We start from the raw sequence: 21,646 nt of genomic DNA on the forward strand, positions 1-21,646 counted from the left end.
TTTATGTATTTACTCAACATTCACTGGAAGTTTTCACTCTGCCAGGCACTCGCTTCAGTGCCGGGCTGACAGTCACATCCTAGGGTTTCTTAGAGATTGAAGTAGGTGGTTGCAATAGGGGAAGATATATATGAATCCAGCTGAGACCTTAGCGAGCAGAAGGGATGGATGATTTAGGCAAGAAATCTGGGCAGAACTTGCTACACAAAGACTTATAGCATTTAAAATAAAGGATCAACAGAGGAGGAAGAATGTTACGACCCAGAATGAGGTAAAGTTGGAAAAATGAATGTTTTCTGTTACATACTTTTGCTGAAGCAGAAAGAACAGGCTCATCTTAAAACGTTTCTTGTTCTGTCATGTGGACAAAGTTGTCCTCTTCCCTCCTCCCCTCCCCCGGGGCAAGATTAGGTAACCATAAGAGCTAACCAAGATGAAGGGGCTAGGGAAGACAGAAAATATGTAGGAAAGTGTAGCATTAGAGGAAGATTTTAAAAGTACAGCTATGCACAACTTGATCATTATGAGGATGAGAAGTGATAAGAACTAGTGAGAAAGAGGAATCAAGAATGACAGCAAGATAGACCCATTACGGCTAGAAATTCAGTTCCTTGAGACTGGGAACAAAAAGGAGTGTTGTGGTGAGAGGAACATCTGAGGAAGGACATCGTATTGTCATTCAGGCTCATGTGGATCCCCAAGATGCTAGAAAACAGTGCGGGTATATATACACATCTGATGTCCTAGAGCACTCCAGGCTGGTACACTGGCACATTAATGTCTTAAATGATGAAGCAGCTGACAATGGCAAAGTTCATAACATTATATAGGTACTGTGTACAGCATAGATTTTTTAAAATGTGGTTTATTACCTGTTACTTCAGGATACTGGGTCTGAAGCTGACTGTTAAATACTTATCTGTGTACCCTAATATTAGAATAATGAATATATGGAACTATACTAGTGCTTTCAAAGTTTGCCCTTATTTATTAACATTAACCTGGGGTGAACCTTTACTTTCTATGGTAGATTTTATGAGAAAATATGGTCTGGAGCTTTCAATAAGAGAGCTAAGTAAAGGGACTTTGCATGAAAACCATTGTTTTCAATGTGTACTGTGGATGGAATATCCATGCACAGCGTGCAGAAGAAAAATGTCCAACTTCAGAAATTCAGGATCTTGCTCTCACTTTGTTTCTACCTGGTTTATCAACATGTCTACTGGAAGCATTCATTGTATTGTGATAATTAACATTTGCATAGCACAAAATAAGTGGACCAGTGGGAAGTGTGCATTGAGCTTGTAAAGCAAAGTTCAGCATATTTACACACATATATTATATGTGTGTGTATATATTCAGACATATAGATATATATTCCCCAGTGTGGGAATGTCTCATTTACTACCATATTATATTTTCCCTTCCATCGAATTTATTCGTTGTGGTCATCCTTAGAACCACGTCTTGCTTGGATTTTATAACCTCATTCCTCTATTGTCATTTCCAAGTTTGCTAATGACCTATGAGTGATCATCAGTTTTGCTTGTTGCTTCATTTTCTGTGAGGACTAGTTGCTGTTACTTCATTGCAGTGGTCATCATGAAAAAGAATATCTGGGCATTCCAGAAGAGGCATGGACAAGTTTGTGTTTACTAGTTAATTCCACAACTCTCTTCCAAAACAGATGGCATTAAAGCTAGACTATGAGCCATTCTCCAACTACTGTGAACTTTTGTGGGCAATGGGCACCCAACATTTTAGGATAACTGGTTTACCAAATGGGAAGGTACAGACTCATTTGTGGTGAACCAACTTCTAGGACACATCCCATGACCCTGGCAAGACTTCCAAACCTCCTTCATGGGTTACCACCGTGCACCAGTCAAGGAAACCGTGTTCCCTTCCTGCCTATTCGTGTAAAGTGGTACAAAATGGTCTTAGAACAATGGATACAGAAACTGATGTCCATGTTAATCCCAATGGTTCCTATGGATCCTAATTAAATGAAGGATTATATTGCAAGATATATGTGGGCTTTAACATCTTCTGCTTCTTATATCAGTTAATTACAGTTCTCTCTTGGACTCAATTATACCAGTCCCCACACCTCAATTAAATACCATACTGTAAAACTGTCAATGAACTGTTCCCACTCAATCCTCTCCTTTCCTTTTTTTCTTTTTTCCCTTTGTTGTTGTTTTAATGTACTATGTGATTTTTTTTGTTTCTTTTTATTTAAATCAGTTTTTTTATTGTGAGAATACTGTACAGAGGAGGGGTTACAGTTACATGTGCAAGGTAATGAGTACATTTCTTATTAAGCGTTGTTGTCTCTTCCTTTATCTTTCCCCTCTCATCTCCACAACTACACTCTCTCCCCCCCTACCCCACCCCCTAAATTGTAAAGTTCATTTTTCAACATAGCGTCTTGGTTCAATTTATGTGCCATTGCTCTTAACCAAATTAGGAGATGATAACAGGTCTTGCTTTTACATCCATCTTTCTGAGTATAAACAAAGAAACAGCCATAATAGTCAACTACATAATACTTTCCATGACCGAGCTCACTGGTTCCTATGTACAGTTCCACTCTCTCCTGGTACTGAGGGCGGAATTTTGTACAGTGTCCCTATGCTGTCTTCCTGATTTTCTCAGTAGGTCTCTCCATGAATCTTAAGAACAAGTCACCTGATTTCTTATCATCCTCCAAATTGCTATGAGCTGTTAAGCTGTGCTTCCTCTGCCTGAAATTCCCTTTAACAGCTTCTTTGATGTTCAAAGGCCTGTTCCTGCAGGTCCAGGTCAAATGCTGGTGTCTCATTATGGACTTAAACAGAGAAATTGATTCATAATCTCTCTCTCTTTCTCTGCCACTCTTTCTTTGTCGCTTTCTCTAACACACACACACACACACACACTTGAGCAGCAGACCTTGGAATTATACCAAGTCAACATTCTTTATTTTGGCTCTCTATGAGTGATTTTGAAGGCTTGTGACAAGTATTATATTTAACTTTGCTAAAGTATAGCCTGAATCATCCTGCAATGAGTTTCACAGCTAAGAGTGAACCCAACTTGTGTTTCAGCACCCAAGTAACTACACACTTTGCAAAGCTTGAATACAAATTTCTCTAAGTAAGAGTAGTAAGAGTTCCAAAATGTATAGAAAGATAGACTTCCTAGTAAATATAAAAATGTAGCTAGTAAAAGTTATCTTAAGAAGCCGGGAGTCGGTGGCTCTCTCCTGTAATCCTAGCTACTCAGGAGGCTGAAATCTGAGGATCATGGTTTAAAGCCAGCCTGGGTAGGAAAGTCCATGAGACTCTTACCTCCAATAAACCACCAGAGAACCAGAAGTGCAGATGTGGCTCAAGTGGTAGAGCACTAGCCTTGAGCTGAAGAGCTTAGGGAAAGTGCCCAGGCCCAGAGTTCAAGTCCCATGACAGACAGACAAAAAAAAGTTATCCATTTTCTCCTCACTGCTCTGAGTAAAAATAGTATTTAATAGTATTTAATCTTCACAACGTTGTTTTGTGGTATGAGTTCAGAGCTTTATGCTGGCTAGGTAGGCACTCTACTGCTTGAGCCACACCTCTAAACTGTTCTGCTCTGGTTATTTTTTTGATAGGGTCTCACTTTTTGTGTTTCCCTGCCTCCCAAGTAGCTTAACATTACAGGCATGAGATGCTGACACTTAACCACAATTTTTAAAAGCAGATGCTATAAGTTAATTCAAATGATAGAGCAACTACAGAAAAGAAGTCACAAACTGTTGACAAAAGAGACAAGATTTGAATCAATGTCAGAGTTCTCCAGCTTACATCTTTAACCAAAACACTTCTACTGTCTACTGGGTGGTAAATATAAGCAATTACCATAAGATATCACAGAGTATCTGTACTTATCCTAGAAACTGAGAGCAGTACCTTTTAGCTTCTTTCATCAATAGTATTCTTCAGTGTTCCTTATAAATGGAAACTAGTATTGATCATTGGTTTTACAATTACCAGATAATAACTAGCCACATAGTCAAAAGTACTCCCCCAAGTGATGAACATCAATAAAACTTTTCATCTCAACTCAAAACAAAACAAAACAATTGTATTTACTCCTAATTCTGCTTTCTCTCAAATGCAAGCCTGCAAAGTCCCATTCACCTCGAGGACCTTCACTAAAAGTAATTGAACACATATTAGAAACATTTAGCTCCTTCATTGCTGCTATGTAAAATAAGTTTTGGTTATAGACACTACAACATTAGTAAATACTCTCCTGCTACGCATGAGGGACCACTTGTCAGAAACAAGAGTTAAAAATAGATCTGAAACACCTCTAGGCTGCCAAGGTCCTGCATGCTATGCAGTATTTGAATTTTTACTTCTGACCCAGGGCTATTTAGATAATTTTGATTTGAAAGAAAAACAATGGAATAATGATGTAAAGGGCCTGCTACATAGGAATTAGTGTCTCCCATTTTTCGCCTTCTAAAATGTACTTCATCAGTATTCAAGTTGAAAACAGGAAGAAGGTACTTGCCTAAAGCCATAACCAACATGTCCTTGATTTAGAAAATATAAATTTAAAAAATTAGAAAAAACAGCGAGGAGGTTCAGGGTTATGTTGGAAGTAGTAGGGAAACCATTAATTGGAAAAGTTTTAATGAAATGGAGACCAAGAAACCACAATCCAATCACAGAAGTGCTCTTACTAAATGTGGACTGCATACTTCTTGTTTTGCTTTAAAACAAACTGCAGATAGGCTGCCCCTGGTTATAAATTATCTACTTCATTAGGTTAAGAAATTACATTTTCATTACTAGCCAAGTGACTCTTCATCAAGGATAGCATACCCAAAGGCCACAACATCATGGCTTACACACTTAAACTTCTGAGGGAGGAGACACCACGTAAGGCAAGAACCTCCCAGGGCTCTCCACGGAGTGCACAACTATCTCCCTGGTCAGCATCAGGCTTTGTCAGCTTGAAAGTATTCTCTGGATAAGGGAAATGATGCATTGTACTTAAAGAAAGGGAAACAGACACCTTGGCAAAAAATAAGTTTGTGGTTGTTTTTTTTTAAACATTCAGCCAGCCAAACATTTTTTAGAGTTGACTAAGTTGTCTTACAGATCATCTGACTTACAGGGAGAGCTCGTGTATCTTTGAGCTGAACAGTTCACATGAAGATCTCCTCTTCAAATGCAAATATGAAGGACGAGAAGAATCTTCAAACCAAATATGAAGTAACCAGATAAAATTCTGGGATCTCTGTATGGACTTGGCTAGCCCTGATACCAAGGTAAACAGGCTTCACTTCCATAGAGAAGAAGATATATGTGCATTAGAATAACCCACAGTGGATTTCAAAATGAAGGTCTTAGTGACTATATTGTCATTATCTCTTTATACTCATTTTTGTTTGTCCAGTATGAAGAGCTCACAGGGAGCTCCTCATTAATTATGAATTTACTCTTTACCTTTAAAACTCAGAAGAGATATTCCTTTTGTCTTAACTTTAAGGTCTACAGAGCTCTATGTGGAAAGCTTTCCTCTTAGAAGAGTCATTGTGTCTAATACACATACAAGTGAGACTGGGCTTATTTGAACTGGCATTTATAATACTTCTCTGATGGCATGTACAGTACTTCTCTGGGTGCTTGCTATTTTAAGGAACCCTTACAAATGTGTACAGAAGATTGGATGATAGTTGGATGGTACTGGCTCACATCTGTAATCCTAGCAACTTAGGAGGCTGGGATCTGAAGGATCATGATTCAAAGTCAGCCTAGATGGAAAAAGTTCATAAGATTCCATCTCCAGGGCTGGGAAGTTGGCTCGGTGGTAGAGTGCTTGCCTTGCATGCCTGAGGCCCTGGGTTCGATTCCTCAGCACCACATAAGCAAGAAAGAAAAAACCCAGAAGTGGCGCTGTGGCTCAAGTGGTAGAGAGCTAGCCTTGAGCTAAAGAGCTGAAGGACAGCGCCCAGGCCCAGAGTTCAGGCTCCATGACTGGAACCCCCCAAAAATAAAGATTCTATCTCCACTTAGCCAGCAAAAAGCAGGGCTGATGGACATAGCTCAAGTGGTAAAGCACCAGTTAGTTATGAGGAAGAAAACTGAGCAACTACAAAGTCCCTGAATTCAAGCCTCACTAATAGAAATTAATAATAATAATAATAATAGATTAGTAAAAGGAGATGGTTGTGGCATGCATTGTCTTACTGCATCCTAAAGGGGCCAAACTATTTTGAGTAATTGTACAAAGGAGTTGCCAATGGCATTGATCATTGATCAAAAGTAACTTCTATCTCTTTTTCCTTTTGAGATGGTTTCCAAATGGTATATCATTGTAAGGCTAACTTGAAGACAACACACCAATTTTTCATTTGCAACAAGAAGCTGACAGAGATCTGCAAGCTAGCTTTGAGCTGGAGAAATTCTAAAAAAAAAAAAAAAAGAATATTCAGAGTTCACTATTTCTTTAATGAAAACATCCTAGCAAGAAATAAGAAGGGGACCTGTATAAACATATTCTTAGTTTGGAGCCCAGAATGAGGAAAAGTTAATTAAAGGCAACAAGTACAATCTAATCTATCCTTAAATATTGTCAGACTATAAAATAGTGTAAAAAAATTCATATCCCCAGTGTAAAGCTCTGGGAAGAGAGACACAAAATGGAGGTGACATTGAGGCTCATAAAAATGACCTTGTGCTTCACTATGTAAATCTTGGCCTGTTAAGCGAACTATTACGAGAAAATAATTAGAGCCTCTATTAAGGAAGAGTAGTAACATTTTTTTCTCTCTCTCATGGTTTATAGGCAGCCATAGTTGAATTTATGTATAAAACCTCTAATTGCATTCTCTATGGTGTAAGTAGAGAGATTTTTATAAGTGTCGTTTTACTGTGGAGTTCCCACTGACCAGATGTTACATAAAGACTCTGCTCCTTAAAATGTGTTTTGTTCTCTTGGGCATGCAAGGTAAATATGAGACTCTCCCAGGGAGCTGTTGGAAAAACTACATTCCTGGGTCTTGCTGCCAAGGTCTAATTGAGTTGAGAGTGTCAGTGCCTGGAGGTGACCTGGCAATGGAGGAGAAGGGAGCTTTAGTCCTCATTATCTAGACAGCTTTCCCTGATCTCGTCAAATAAAAAATCCGAATTCACTAAGTGGGCAACTCCTAGACATTTCGACATTGGAAGCATTAGATAACTTGTCTATTTTTCTTCAGCTGAAATAGCATCTTAGCAAACCAGGTGTGGTGTGGGTGTTAGGCAGATATATCCCTCCCTGGTCCCAGTCTTCTAACCAGATAACTGACCCTCTGGGCCTCCTGCCTGGAGACTACAGCAGTCACTGCAAGGATGTCCCAGATAGCCACTTCTTAAACACTTCTGATACTTCCCACATGGAGTGTGTTATTTATTCCAGCATTTTTTGTGTGTGTGGCAGACACCTGCTCAATGGGAGGTATTGAAAACCACAAGTACAATTTTAGGCTATGAAAATAAGACTCAAAAGAGAGAGAGAAAAAGAGAGAGAGAATTGAATTGCAGTTGTGTTTTTAAACCGATAGGTTGAAAACTTGGACTTAGCAGTGCCAAGAAGCTTGGAGAAATGCAGTGAGATCAACACTGAACAGAACAACCCCTCACTTTTAAAATGAACAGGAAACACATGCCTTCATCCCTGACTTAAAAAGTTGTACCATATTAAAAAAAAAAAAAAGCCAAGATAAAAAGATGCCATTGAGAGAGTATTAAAAAAGGTACAGCTTTCTCAATAGGGATATTTTTATAAACCCAGGGTAAAGGCAGTTTCTTACTTCTGCTATTGCCTTCTTGAACTCTTCCAGGAGACAGTCTTGAATGCCTTCATCCTACCTATTTTTGGACCACATGCAAGTTAGACCACATGTGGCTGGCTCTCAGGCCCATCTTTCCTGCTGTCCATTTTTCCAGGGAGGAAAGACCGAAAATGTTCACTATGATGTCCTGTACAGCTACCTTCTTTGAAGAATCTCTTGGTTTAAAATTCATGTCTTCTGGCCTAGAGAAGTCCCTGGCCGGATGCCTGCACTGGAAGTGGCCATCTACCACCTTCCACAGGGAGGACTCCCCTTCCATGACAGCTTTAGCTTCTCAACTCACCACCCTGCTGCAATGCCAGTCCCAGAACTCGGCCATATTTGCTCCTCAGAGATAGCTCGTGCACCTTACAGCCAACTCCAAAACAGGATGACCAGAATCAGGACAGTGTCCTGAACTTAAAGATCTCTTCATTCCAGAATATCTCTGCTGCTGGAGTTTAAACTCCGGCCCAAATCCATTAAGCACTTGGACCTCCTCATTAACATTTACCTAGACCAGAGCAAGAGGATGTCCTCTAGTTTTGGTCCTGTTTACTTGGAAATCCTTCTTCTTCCTTCCTTCCAGGTCTACCCTGGTTCATTTTGCTGCTAAGTTGAAAAAAAAATAGGACAATACATACACATTCCAATCTCTTCTTAGAAAATACTTAGAAATGTGCCTTACTTGTTGACAATTAAGTTATTAACTGCATAGTTGCTCATACTATAAAAATCATGTCTTCATGAAGTAGGGATGTTTCCTACTCCCAGTGTGACTATTCTATGCAAACTATGAATCACCAGTGTCCTTTTTCTGCCCTTCTGTCACAAACACATTCAGTAATTTGACATTAATCCAGTTTTATCCTCAGGAACATTAGCTGGATTAAACTAGAATTGTGGGGTCAATGCTTTCAGGATGACATTTGTAAGTTCCTTAGAAGTCAATTTAAATAAAGCTTCTTCATGAAATTGGCAACTTCATTAAGAATTCACTAACTCCAAATCCCAAAATATGAATCATTTTCAAGGCTGAGGGTGGAGCTCAGTGATAGATTGCTTGCCTAGCATGTGTAAAGCCTTGAGTCCCAGAATTGCATTAGTTATATAATTAATTTTGAAGTTCTAGTGATTATGCAACAGATTTTGCAAATTATCTTCTTAAAGATTATTCATTTTGTTCAAAAAACATATGATTAGATTCAATTAAGACCAGCTCATAGAAATTTAGTCTTATCAGTTGTTACCTGTAAAAACATTAACTACTAATAGCATTTGAAAGGTAATATAAGCACACAGTAGTAAGCTGAAACACAGAAATGGTTGTGAAAATGACATTTCTTTCTTATTCCTGATTTCTAGCAACCCACAATTCTATTTGTACTTTATCCCTGAGGATAGTTCCTTGTTGATCACCGATTGAGATTTTTCTGTCACTGGATAGCACCTATATTTCCTGCCTACTATTTTCAAAATGAATGGATGTATATGTATAAGAATGCATGTATTAGTACATGTTCATAATCTTTTCTAGATTGAAAATAATATGCCTCCTTATGGACTTGGTTGTCCTGCTAATTGATAGGTGTTCTCTGGGTTTTATGGCATTATATCTGTAAATTTGGAGAAGTAACTGGCCATTGTTATTCCAGATATATTTTTTCCTGTTCCATTCTCTTAAGATGACTCTTCAGAGTATGCTGTATTTTTTTTATTGTTGTCCTACAGTTCTCAGGGGTTGGTTCTGGTTTTATTTTTTCATTATTTTTTCCTCTTTACATTGTGATTTTTTTTGAGTTTGGTTTTCAGTGGAACTGCATCTTTGGACTACAAGCCTGGCACAGATGCCTTTAGTTGGATAGTTTTCCTGCCTCTCACTTTCCTCTATGAAGAACATTCTATACCCATTTCTTCTTAGTCTTGACTCCTATTTTCCCCTATGGAGGCAAAGAAAATTCTGAAGGTTAGGCCTCTGGGAAAAAAAGAGATGTTTCCTTGATTAGAATATGGATCTAAAGAAAACCTTGTTTTGGAGGAGGCTCTGAATGTCTTCATAGTGATTACTCCACACCAAATCTGCCCCAGGAGGGCCACAGGGGAACTTCCTCTGGGAAGGAAATTACCAAGGGTTTCTAGGACACAGGCCCACAAAAACTTAAGTGTGCTTCTGAAAACCAGGGTTTCCTTGGAGTTTCTCACTCTGAGGCTAACCCAGAAGCAAAGTGTAGTTACGTTGAAATGACCAAGTCCTTACCAGTGTAGGCCCTGAAGGCTTCTGTTCCAGAGAAACTGATCTTCTCTGTACCTGTTTGCATACTTTTGTCTCTCTAGATTTTGGGGACAATTGTTTGCCCTGCAATTTCATTTCCTTCTTAGATACAAGAAAAGTTATCGATTTTTAGTTTGGGGAGCTTTGTCCTGTTGCTAGAGTGGAGTGACAAACTCTATACTCTTTGTCATGGAGACTAGAAATCAAAAGCTTCTGTAACTCATTTTAGTCACCACCTGAGTAAACAAGATTATAAGATGTGAACCACCACACCAGGCTTTCAATTTGTTGTTTTTTGTTTTGTTTTTCCTAAAAGAGCCTATGAATTTTTTGGGGAAAAATGGTACCAATGGATTTGTTCAATGCAATGTTAACACAGACCTTCAATTCATAAAAATACAACAAAGGTCAGTACAATAAAATGAGGTATGATTATGTCTGCATAAAATCTGTCAACATTTCTTCGATGGTTTCTGGGCTTTAAATCACTCAGAAAAGAGTTTCCAAATTTATGATTGTAAACAGTTCATTAATTGTCAACCAAAAAAAAAATTTTTTTGGGGGGTCAATCATGGGCCTGAACTCTGGGCTTGGGCACTGTCCCTCAGCTCTTCAGCACAAGGCTAGTGCTCTACCACTTGAGCAACAGTGCCACTTCCAGTTTTTCTGCTTATGTGGCGCTAAGGAATCACTCAGGGCCTCATGCATGCAAGGCAAGCACTCTACCACTGAGCCACCTTCCAAGCCCCGTCAACCAAAATATGTTATAGTTATTTATTTTCATGATAAAGAAGTCAGATAGATGTAAATAATGTTGTAAAATAGAAGATCAGGATTTATAATATAAGAATTACATATTCAGAGAAATATCATTTAATAGTGCTAAAAATGTTTATACATCTCTATCAAAAAGAATTCACCCTTCCTTACAGGAAGACTAAATTTACACACCATTTTTAAGAGACTGTATTATTAGCTCAGTGCTAGAGAACCTACCATGCTCACAGGCATGGGATTCAATCACCAGGAACACAAAAATAAAGCAAAAAACAAAAACAAAAGAAACCCACCATCACCACCAACAGCAATAACAACAAAATATTCTTAACTGAATAGTTGGAAACTGAAGAATGGAAAAAATAACTACTCACAATGAAATCATTGCAAAAACACTTAGCATTTGCTCATTCCTTCATCCTATTTGCTGTGAATTTCTAAATGATTACCCTCAAAGTATAGTTAGAACTTTATATCTTTATTATAAGCATTTCTCTGTGATAGTATATGATCAGCTAATAGTAATTTCTAATGTCCCAGGAGTTTTCATTTTAAGGGGTAAAGAAGTTGACCTCAATGATTTCAAAATTACTCATTTTATTATACTTTATCTGATATAAATGAAAATGCTCTACATTTTCTCTAATATAATCTTTAATGATTGGGACAGATAGAGAAAAGTAAAAAAAAAATACATTTCTTTTTGCAAGAATAATCGAGAGGCTGGGGATGTGGCTTAGTGATAGAGTGCTTGCCTAGCATGCATGAATCCCTGGATTTGATTCCTCAGTACCACATACACAGTAAAAGCTGGAAATGGTGCTGTGGCTCAAGTGGTAGAACACTACCCTTGAGCTGAAGAGCTGAAGGACAGCGCTCAGTCCCTGAGTTCAGCCCCCACAACTGACAAAAAAAAAAAATCTTTCAGCTGGGAACTGGTTGGCTCAAACCTATAATCCTAGCTACTCAGGAGACTGAGATCTCAGGATCTTGGTTCAAAGCCAACCCAGGCAGGAAAATCATTAGACTCCTATCTCCAAGAAATTAGTCAGAAAAGCCAGAAATGGTGCTGTGGTTTGAGTGGTAGAGTGCTAGCCTTGAGCAAAAGATGCTCAGGGACATTGTCCAGGCTGGCCCTGAGTTCAAGCACCAGGATGAGCAAAAATAAATAAATAAATAACAAAAAAAACAAGAGAAATAGTTATGCATACAAGGTATTTGGGTGGAAAGCAATTAAGTCACAAGAAGGAAAGGAAAAGGAGAAGAATAGAAGGAGGAGCAGCAGCAGAAAGAGGAGAAAAAGAAGAAAGGAAGAGAAAGAGGAGAAGGAGGAGGGAGGAGAAAGCAAAGGATAAGGAGGAGGAAGGAGAGAAGGAAGAAGAGGGAGAGGAAGAAGTGGAGAAGGAAAAGAGGAGGAAAAATCAGAACAAAAACACCTCTCTTTTTTTCATAGCTCCATGACTAAATCCTTAACAACGGTAAACACATAAATGGTAGATTTTATCTTATCTTCAAAGAAAATTTAAAAGCACTTTTACACTTTATCACTTGCATAAACATCTTTTCACAAAATCAAATTGCTCCAAATTCTCCTAATTTTCTATTTAACTAAGGATGATGCTCATTTTTAAAAGTAATGGTGATTGAGAATAAAGCAATTACCAGGCATTTTTGTCCACCCTCTTTGCCACCAGCAGAAACCTCTCATTTAAACAATAATTCCAGCAGTTTAGTGGAACATCTTCCTGTAGCCCTCAGGCTAGTCAGATCAACAAAGTAATCAGAACTCAGTGTAACCCCATTAGAATAAGCCACCAAAAACCATTACACCTATTAATTTTTCAGAACTGTGTCAAAGCTGCAGAGTTGCAAAGAATGAAGTGAGAACACAATGTCAAACTACTTTTACAGTGTACCTACTACTTTTCTGTGATACAAGAAAAAAAATCCTGAAAATGAAGGCAGTCTGGGAATAACAAACACCGAAATGATTCTGTCTCCTTGTCCAAGTTCAGTTTCTGGCTTCAGCAGAATTTGAACTCACTTGAACTCATGGCTAGCATTTCTCTCGCCTAATCCTATTGACTCCATTCTAGCTTCTGTGTGGCCTCTTTCTGCATCTTTTAATATCCTGGTCTTCAAGCTACACCTGGAATGCGCAACCCAGGGAGCCAGTACTAATGAAAGACCACATGTGTGGAGACAGAACAGGAACAGAATGCTAGTGGATATGAAGTCCGAACTACAACACAAATAAGACATCTAGGGATTTGCAGAATCTGCTAGCTTTGCTCTGAACACCAGAGAATTAGAATTGTAATTTATTGCTAGGGACTACTAAAGATGAGCTCTCGGGGATTTAAAGGAATATTTTGGAGAATTATTTAGATACAGCAGACTAGACAACATAGGGTTTATCTTTCTGTCTAGGAATCTTGGAATGAGTTGCTCTTGCCCACAATCTATTACTCCAGCAAATTCTTCATGTGCTGATGTCTAAACAGTCAAACTCTCTGGTCTGCTATTAATGTTTTTAAGGCAAAATAACTTCTTTCACTGACTAGGTTCAGATAGCTAATAGATGCATTATGTTATATTTTATATCACATACTTGAAAGAAGATGGTGAGGAAGTAAACAGCAGTCTAAACATTCACACAGTGAGAACAAAAGAGGATATTCTTAGGAGAGGATTGCAAGGGCTGAATAGCTATGTGCATATAAAATGTTTATTGAAATGAACTCCAAGAAATAGAAGAGGTTTTTCATTATACTCTTGGCAGTTCTTTTCATTCTTTTCTCTTTCTTTTCTTTTCCTTTCCTTTCTTTTCCATTCCTTTTTCCTTTGGTTTATTCCCTTCTGTTGCTCTTTTTTAAATTTATTTCAGTACCTTATCCCTCCCCAAATCAAATAAGTTATTTGATTTGGGGAGGGATAGAGAAAGCACAGAAATGGAGGGATAAAGGGTGAACCAACAGATCAGTGAAATCCAGGAGGCACTATGTTGGAAATGAACTGTACACTTTGAGGGGAGGGAAGTCAGGAGAGGACAAACTGGGAGAGAGAGAGAGGAGATGACACTGCTCAAAAGGAAATGTACTCATTATCTGATTCATGTAACTGTAATCCCTCTGTATATCATCTTTACAATAAATTTTTTTTAGTATACACAAAAATAAAAATCAGTCAATCAACCATGCTGAATAATTAGTGGCTCCCTCCCTGCTTGCCAATGCCTCTTCTGTTATTTATCAAATCCCTTTGAAAAGTAGAAAATATTATTTAGGATTACATTAAAATATTACTATTTGAAAGTCAGAACAAAAAAGAGATGGAAGATTTGGTAAAAGTCTTTCCTAAAGACTCAATCAAGATATTTGTCTTTAACTCTCTTGCTAGAGACTTCAAGGGTAAAAGCAATTGATTACTGATCAGATGTAGTTTGAACTTAATATACTATAACTCAAAGACTAGTAATTGTTTTTATCATGGGGGATGGGATTGGTAAACTGGGAGGCAAGGAAAGAAGGCCATTTTTTGTTTTACTTTTGCAAGTTTGACTTTTGTGATGCCTCAAGATTTAAAACTCGCTACTAAATGGGTACTTTATATTTCATTAATTACCATGTAGCAGATGAAAGAAAACTGGTATAAAATTTAGACACTTTTCTTCTGCAAGTATAAACCTGCAGACAAAGGAGCACATGATGGATCATTCATATTGTCTAGAGAGGTGATATTTCATTCATTTCACCTTTGGTCCCTATTCTCATGTCCAACTGCTGGCATTTCTACACATCATTTTAATTGCGGATTACTGTCTGTCACAGAGCTAAGTTTGGGGGCCAGAATCATCTACAAAACTACATAAAGTAGCAATCAGCTCAACTCCCCATGTCCCATCCATCTTAGTCGTGCGGTCCCATGATGGACTCTGAGTGACAGCTATAGAAATTAAAACTCAGATTCACAAACTTAACTCTATATTTGGAAGCACTCAAAATATTACATTGACAGCCTAATAGCAAATAAGAACTGGTTAAGTTATCCATAGAAGAAAAAAAAACAAGCAATGAGCTATTATCCATACATGTCAAAAATACATTTTTTGAAATAAATAAACTACTTTTATAATGCCTCAAATGTTTCTGTTCTGGAGTACTTTTTAAGAAGAAAGATAAACAACTGCAATCAGACGCTGCTATCAGTGAACCAGAAAATAAGATGATATTTCCAATTAATTTTGTGCATTATTTGTATGGATGATTGGAGCTTTTGAATAACAAAAAGCTTATTAAGGGATGATTTTATTTTTACAATTTATAAATAAAAGCTTAATATTTAGTTTTAGTTTACACTTTTTAATTGAAATTTAAAGTTTACTCATAATAAACAAATATATACATATATACATACATATATGTATATCTGTACACATACATGTATATATGATGGGTCACAGTGAACTATGTATCTGTATTTTACTTACTTTCTAATTGCAAATTATGTTGTTCCTAAAAAGTTATTTTCTGTCTTAAATGAATTTATATCTGTGTGAAAGGAAAGAGGGGTGAGGAGAGGTTCAAAAGGGAGAGGAGGGAAGAGATTTTAAAGAAGACCATGGGAAATAGCAAAGCAGAAGGTAAAATGAAGAGAATCATGATTTTAAATATCAATTTTACTTATTCACACAGTTCATATTCACCATGAAAGCATTCATCCTGTTTTATTCCACATCCAATGTAGAAAAAGGTTCAAGAGGAATGCAAGGAAGACTGACAGTGAACAGAAGAAACAAATGTGTAAAAACTACAGCCCCGGGCTTAATTTGAATGACATACAATCAACTTTCCTTAACCTGACCCATAGTTCCTCTTTTTCTCTCATGCCTTCCATGATGAATGGCCCACTTAAAATTAGGGAGTATTTGTCAAATAGGTCTGCTTACAGCTTGAGTCAAATACAGAAGAGATCCATCAAGAATCTGTAGTTCAGAAGTCCTCCAAGCTCCTCTTAGGGTCTTAGGTTCTCTTATTGCATCATAATGGATTGTTTTAGTTAGAAAGCTTTTAAAACACCATGAATAAACAGCTCAAAAGAAGGGGCAAATGTTGCCTCCTTCTCTCTTCTCTTGCAACTATTGTAGTTTAGACACTAGGACTCTACCCAGAGCTCCACTGTCAGATCAGGCTAGATCGAGTCTAAGAGACTCACTGCTTGCACATTTCTAACCTTCAAGCTACTCTATATTGCTTTTGACATCTTCCCTGGACTCATTTCCGCCTTCCACTAAAGATAAACTGAAGTACCTGACAAACCTCCAAACAAGCTCCACATGGGTTCAGCAATGTCACTTGGCTCAGCATGCCATGAAGGATCCCTTCCTTCCTTCTCCATCTTAAAAAAAATTACTCATAATGCTTTGGCTATTAAACTTCTATCTTTGGGCCAACACCAAGTGTTAATTCCTTAACAATCCTCTTCTTGCTTGGTCAAATAAAAATCATCTCGTTTTTGAACCATCCTATTCTCACTGCTTCTTAATGACATTCCCTTTCCTCTCCTTAGATTCTAAGCTTCTTAGATACTTAAAGTACATATTGAAGCTTCTTGTTTAGTGACTTTTCCAATCCTTCACTCAATATTGATTGAATTATTAAACAATAAATAGCAAATAAGTTATTTAGCCAAAAACTTTTATACAAAATACTAGTTTGAGTCAGTGTCTAAATCATCTTGGCTAGGCCTCTCTGAACAATATAGAGATTTCTACAAACCCATAGACATGTCTCGAGTTAGGCACCAGTGGTTCATGCCTATATCTTAACTATTCCAAACGCTAAGATCTGAGGATCATGGTTCAAAGCCAGCTGACAGAAGAAAGGTCCTGAGAATCTTATCTCCAATTAACCACCCCAAAGCCCCTATTCATTACCAACCCTCACATTTCTGGAGGAAATGTGGTTGAATTTACTTTAGCTCAAAGTAGGGACTCAAAAAGGTTTTATTTAATATTTCTGATTAGGAACCATTTTATTTTTTCTGAATCCTCCATAACTCCTAAGTCTTATGATAAAACATGGTACCAATGAAGTTTGCATACCATACAGTAGTATGAGACTGTGTACTACTGAGACCAGTAGTAATGAGACTGTGAAGAGAAGAACTCTGGTCTCTGGTGCCGTAGGCAGAGATTGCAGTCTTTTCATTAAACCAGTGGAGTCTTTTTTACATAGTTTCTTGCCTTACTGTTTCATTATTTTCATTGTTGTTTAGTTTTCCATTCATGCTTCAACCTTTTCTTTTCTGTCTAAGGCCTATAGTTATAATCTTTGGCCATTTTCTCAAACTCCATTAGAAGAACTTCGGGATGAGCATATTTCAAACTCTTAAGATGATAGTGTGAAGAATTATAGCTGTCTTGCTAAGATAATGCTGAGCTCTAAACTCACCTGTACATTTGTAAAGCAAAATCTTCTAAATTCAAACTGGATGTCAATCTTGATTCCTTTCTTTTAAACAATTTATTTTATTGTAAAGATGCTGTACAGAGGGGTTAGAGTTACATGAATATGGTAATGAGCATATTTTTTGTTGAGCATTGTTACCCCCTCCCTTGTTGTTCTCCCACTATCCCTTCCCTCCCTACCTCCCTCACCAATCTTGATTCTTAAGACTCTCAAATGAGTTGTCAATATCATAGAACACATTGAAATATTAAGAAGAAGAAATGATTTAAGTTAATATCCATGTGGTTGTATATGTAGTCATACACGTTACCCATGTAAGGAAATGCCAGCATTTCCTTAGGAACATTTCTTCCTAGTTTTCTTCCAATTTCCCTCATTTGTATGATCATAACCTTACTGCCAAAAAGTGAATTTGGATTTAGAAGAAAAGCAGAGGTGGATCTAAGCTGCAAATGATAGTAACTGTACTATTTGTGCTGAAATTGTTTGCAATAGCTACATTCTTTCCTAGGTAAATTAAAAAGAATAACTGCATTGAAATGAAAGATTATTTAAAATGAATGGGTAGAAAACCACTTACCTCCAGTTGCCACAGTGATTTCACGTAGGAAATGACCATAAAATGGAAAATCGAAGGACAGATTCACTCTCTGCAAAGAACAACAGAAAAGAAGAAAAATCAATAATGCGCAGAATAGTAAATGTAAAATGAAGAGCCTTTCACTTTAAAAAATAAAAAAAGATGCTTCAAAATTACACCATTAGTACTGTAGTTGACCTTCAAAATCTGAATCATGGATAGTGCTAAAAAATAGTTTTTCCAGTAAAGAAGTATCTGAAGCATGTGCAAAAAAGAAAAAGTTGGGCTATGAATCTCCTGATCTGTTTCTAACTTGTGAAGACTTTGTGGAAGCTGAACTTCAGGACAAGCTATTCTCTCTAGTTGTCTATTGAGGAGGAAATTCTGTCATCCCCATGTATAATTTGTTTGGAGGTTCTTTGTAGTTTGGGTAATTATCAAAAAAATGGAATGTGCTATCAAGATTTATTAAATGATAATCCAAAGGTTTTATGTTACATTATTAGATACTAAATTTGCATAGCCCATAATAAAATGCAGTTAAATGGAGGAGGATTTCTTCCATCTACATATCTAGATCTGAAGAGAATTTTGTTTTGTTAAAATACAATAGATTTGCTAGATACAACAGGTAGCCTTTGTTTTTAAAAGTTTTAGAATAGTCCACTCTCTCCACTTCTCTTCAATCTAGTATTAGAATGCCTAGCTACAGAAATAAGACAAGATGCAAACATAAAGGAGATCCAAATAGGGAAAGAAGAAGTAAAACTCTCCCTCTTTGCAGATGACATGATCTTGTATTTAAAGAATACCATAGACTCCACTCCCAAATTGCTCAAGCTGATTCAAAACTTTGGCAAAGTAGCAGGGTATAAAATTAACCCTCAAAAATCAATGGCTTTTCTGTATGCCAACAATGGGAAAAGGGTGGCTGAATTTAGGAAAGCAACTCCATTGGTAATAGCCCCACAAAAAATAAAATACCTAGGAATTAACTTAACCAAAGGAGTGAAGGACCTCTATGACAAAAACTTTAAAAACTTGAAAAAGGAAATCAAAACAGAAATTAGAAAGTGGCAAAAACTCCCATTCTCCTGAATTGGAAAGATCAACATCATGAAAATGGCAATACTTCCCAAGCCTATCTACAAATTCAATGCAATACCTATCAATATTCCAACCTCATTCTTCAAGGAAATAGAAGAGGCAATCCAAAAATTCATATGGAACAATAAAAGACCCCAAATAGCAAAAACGATCCTCAACAGAAAGAATAGTGCTGGAGGAACATCAATACCAAATTTCAAACTGTACTACAAAGCCATAGTAATCAAAACAGCTTGGTACTGGCACAAGAACAGATCTCAGCACCAATGGAATAGAATTGAAAACCCAGAAATGAACCCACAGACCTACAGCCATCTAGTTTTCGATAAGGGAGCTAAAAAAATAGAATGGAAGAAAGACAGCCTCTTCAGTAAATGGTGCTGGCAAAATTGGTTAACTACTTGTAGAAAACTAAAGCTAGATCCTTATATATCACCCTGCACTAGAATCAACGCCAAATGGATCAAAGACCTCAGAGTCAAAGCAGACACTCTGAAAACATTACAGGATGGAATAGGAGAAACCCTAGGTCTCCTCGGCACAGGCCAAAATTTTCTTAATAGAGACCCAGAAACACAACAAATCAAAGAAAGGTTGGACAAATGGGATTCCATGAAGCTGCAGAGCTTCTGAATGGCAAAGGACATAGCTAGCAAGATCAATAGAAAGCCCACGGATTGGGAGAAGGTCTTCACTAGCCATACAATGAACAAGGGTCTCATATCTAAAATATACCTGGAACTCAAAAAATTAAATCCCCCAATAAATCTTCAAAGAAACAACTGCCCAATAAATAAGTGGGCTAAAGACTTAAAAAAAAAAAAAACTTCTCTGAAAAGGAAAGAAGGATGGCCAATAGACACCTAAAGAAATGCTCAACCTCCCTAGCCATGAAAGAAATACAAATCAAAACACCTAACCCCAGTTAAAATGGCTATAATCAAGAACTCTAATAACAACAGATGCTGGAGGGGATGTGGACAGAAGGGAACCTTACTGCATTGTTGGTGGGAGTGTAAACTTGTTCAAACACTTTGGAAAGTAGTAGATGTTCCTCAAAAGACTCCACATAGAGCTCCCCTATGACCCAGCAATCCCACTTTTGGGCATTTACCCAAATGTTCACAAGCAAGACCACACTAAAGCTACCAGCATGACTATGTTTATTGCAGCATTATTTTCCATAGCTAAGATATGGAACCAACCCAGATGCCCCTCAGTAGATGAATGGATCAAGAAAATGTGGTATATATACACAATGGAATTCTATGCCTCCATCAGAAAGAATGACATTGCCCCATTTGTTAGGAAATGGAAAGGCTTGGAAAAAATTCTATTACGTGAAGTAAGCCAGGCCCAAAGAAATATAGGTCCCATGGTTTCCCTTATTTGCAATAACTAGTATATGTGTGAGTCAAGCAGAAAAGGTCAGATAAGTTGATGTTAGGGAATGAACCCTAAGATAAGTATTCAAATGTTTTTTTTCTTTCATGCGATTGTTTCTAACACATTTATAAGATTATTTCTTTGTTGCTTTGTATGTCCCTCCCCCACAGTATAACCCCTGGCTTCACTGTATTTGATGTCGGTATAATTTGTGGAGGGGAAGGGGAAAAACAAATGGTTTAAATAGGGATACAGGTGGACCCATTGCAACAGTGAGATGTACAAGTCGTTATGTGGAAAAACAAACTTTACAACATTGGTGGGGGGGAGGAGGATTAGGTGGGGGCGAGGGGAGGATGGGAAGGGATGGGAAGGGGAAACAAAGGAGGAGGCTACAATGCTTGATAAGAAATGTACTCATTATCTTGCCCATGTAATTCTAACCCCTCTATACAGTATTTTCACAATAAAAAAAATAAAAAGAATTTTATAAAAAGAAAAAAAAAAGAAAAGTTTTAGAATAAACAAAAATGGTTATAGTAGAGTATTTGGTATGGGGGAAATTGGAGAGTCTTAAAATGAAATTTCATAAATTGTGTGTGTGTGTGTGTGTGTGTGTGTGTGTGTGTGTGTGTGTGTGTGTGTGTTCTAAAAAGGGTCCTGAAGGTTTGATTCTCAATTTCTTTTTCTTTTCTTTGGCCAGTCATGCGGCTTGAAGTCAGGGTCTAGGTGTTGTCCCTGAGCTTTTTTGCTCAAGGCTAGTGCCCTACTACATTAAGCTACAGTACCACTTTCAGCTGTCTTGTGGTTAAATGGAAATAAGAGTCTCACAGACTTTCCTGTGGATCTGTGATCATCAGATCTCAGCTTCCTATCTAGCTAGGAATACAGGCATGAGCCACCAGCACCTGGCTGAATCTTTGATTCTTAATATGAAAAAAGTATATGTGTATATATCTGAACCTTAATTTTTTCTCTTTTTTCTCTTTATTATGATCAGGGTGATGTACAGAGGGGTTACAGTTACATAAGGTAATATATATATTTTCTGCCAAACTTGTTACCCCTTCCCTCCTTTTTCTCCTACTTTCCCTCCTATCTGTGCATTTAAAAAGATAATATAAACCAAAATTTTAAAAGAAAACACAGCAGAATGAAAGATTCAAGAGTTTGAATGCTTACATTTATAATACCTATGTTATTTC

General features: G+C 37.4%; 1 protein-coding gene across 1 annotated transcript in view; it reads right to left on the reverse strand.

The window, feature by feature from the left end:
• The window catches only part of Plxdc2 (plexin domain containing 2), a 388,918-nt gene that overhangs the window by 145,525 nt on the left and 221,747 nt on the right, over positions 1-21,646 (reverse strand). The window contains exon 4 of the mRNA XM_042685982.1: positions 17,949-18,018. Coding sequence (XP_042541916.1) covers positions 17,949-18,018 — 70 coding nt within the window. The remainder of the gene's footprint in view (positions 1-17,948; positions 18,019-21,646) is intronic.

This window comes from Dipodomys spectabilis, unplaced genomic scaffold (assembly GCF_019054845.1).
Source record: "Dipodomys spectabilis isolate Male_0828 unplaced genomic scaffold, ASM1905484v1 ptg000096l, whole genome shotgun sequence".
Taxonomy (NCBI): Eukaryota; Metazoa; Chordata; class Mammalia; order Rodentia; family Heteromyidae; genus Dipodomys; species Dipodomys spectabilis.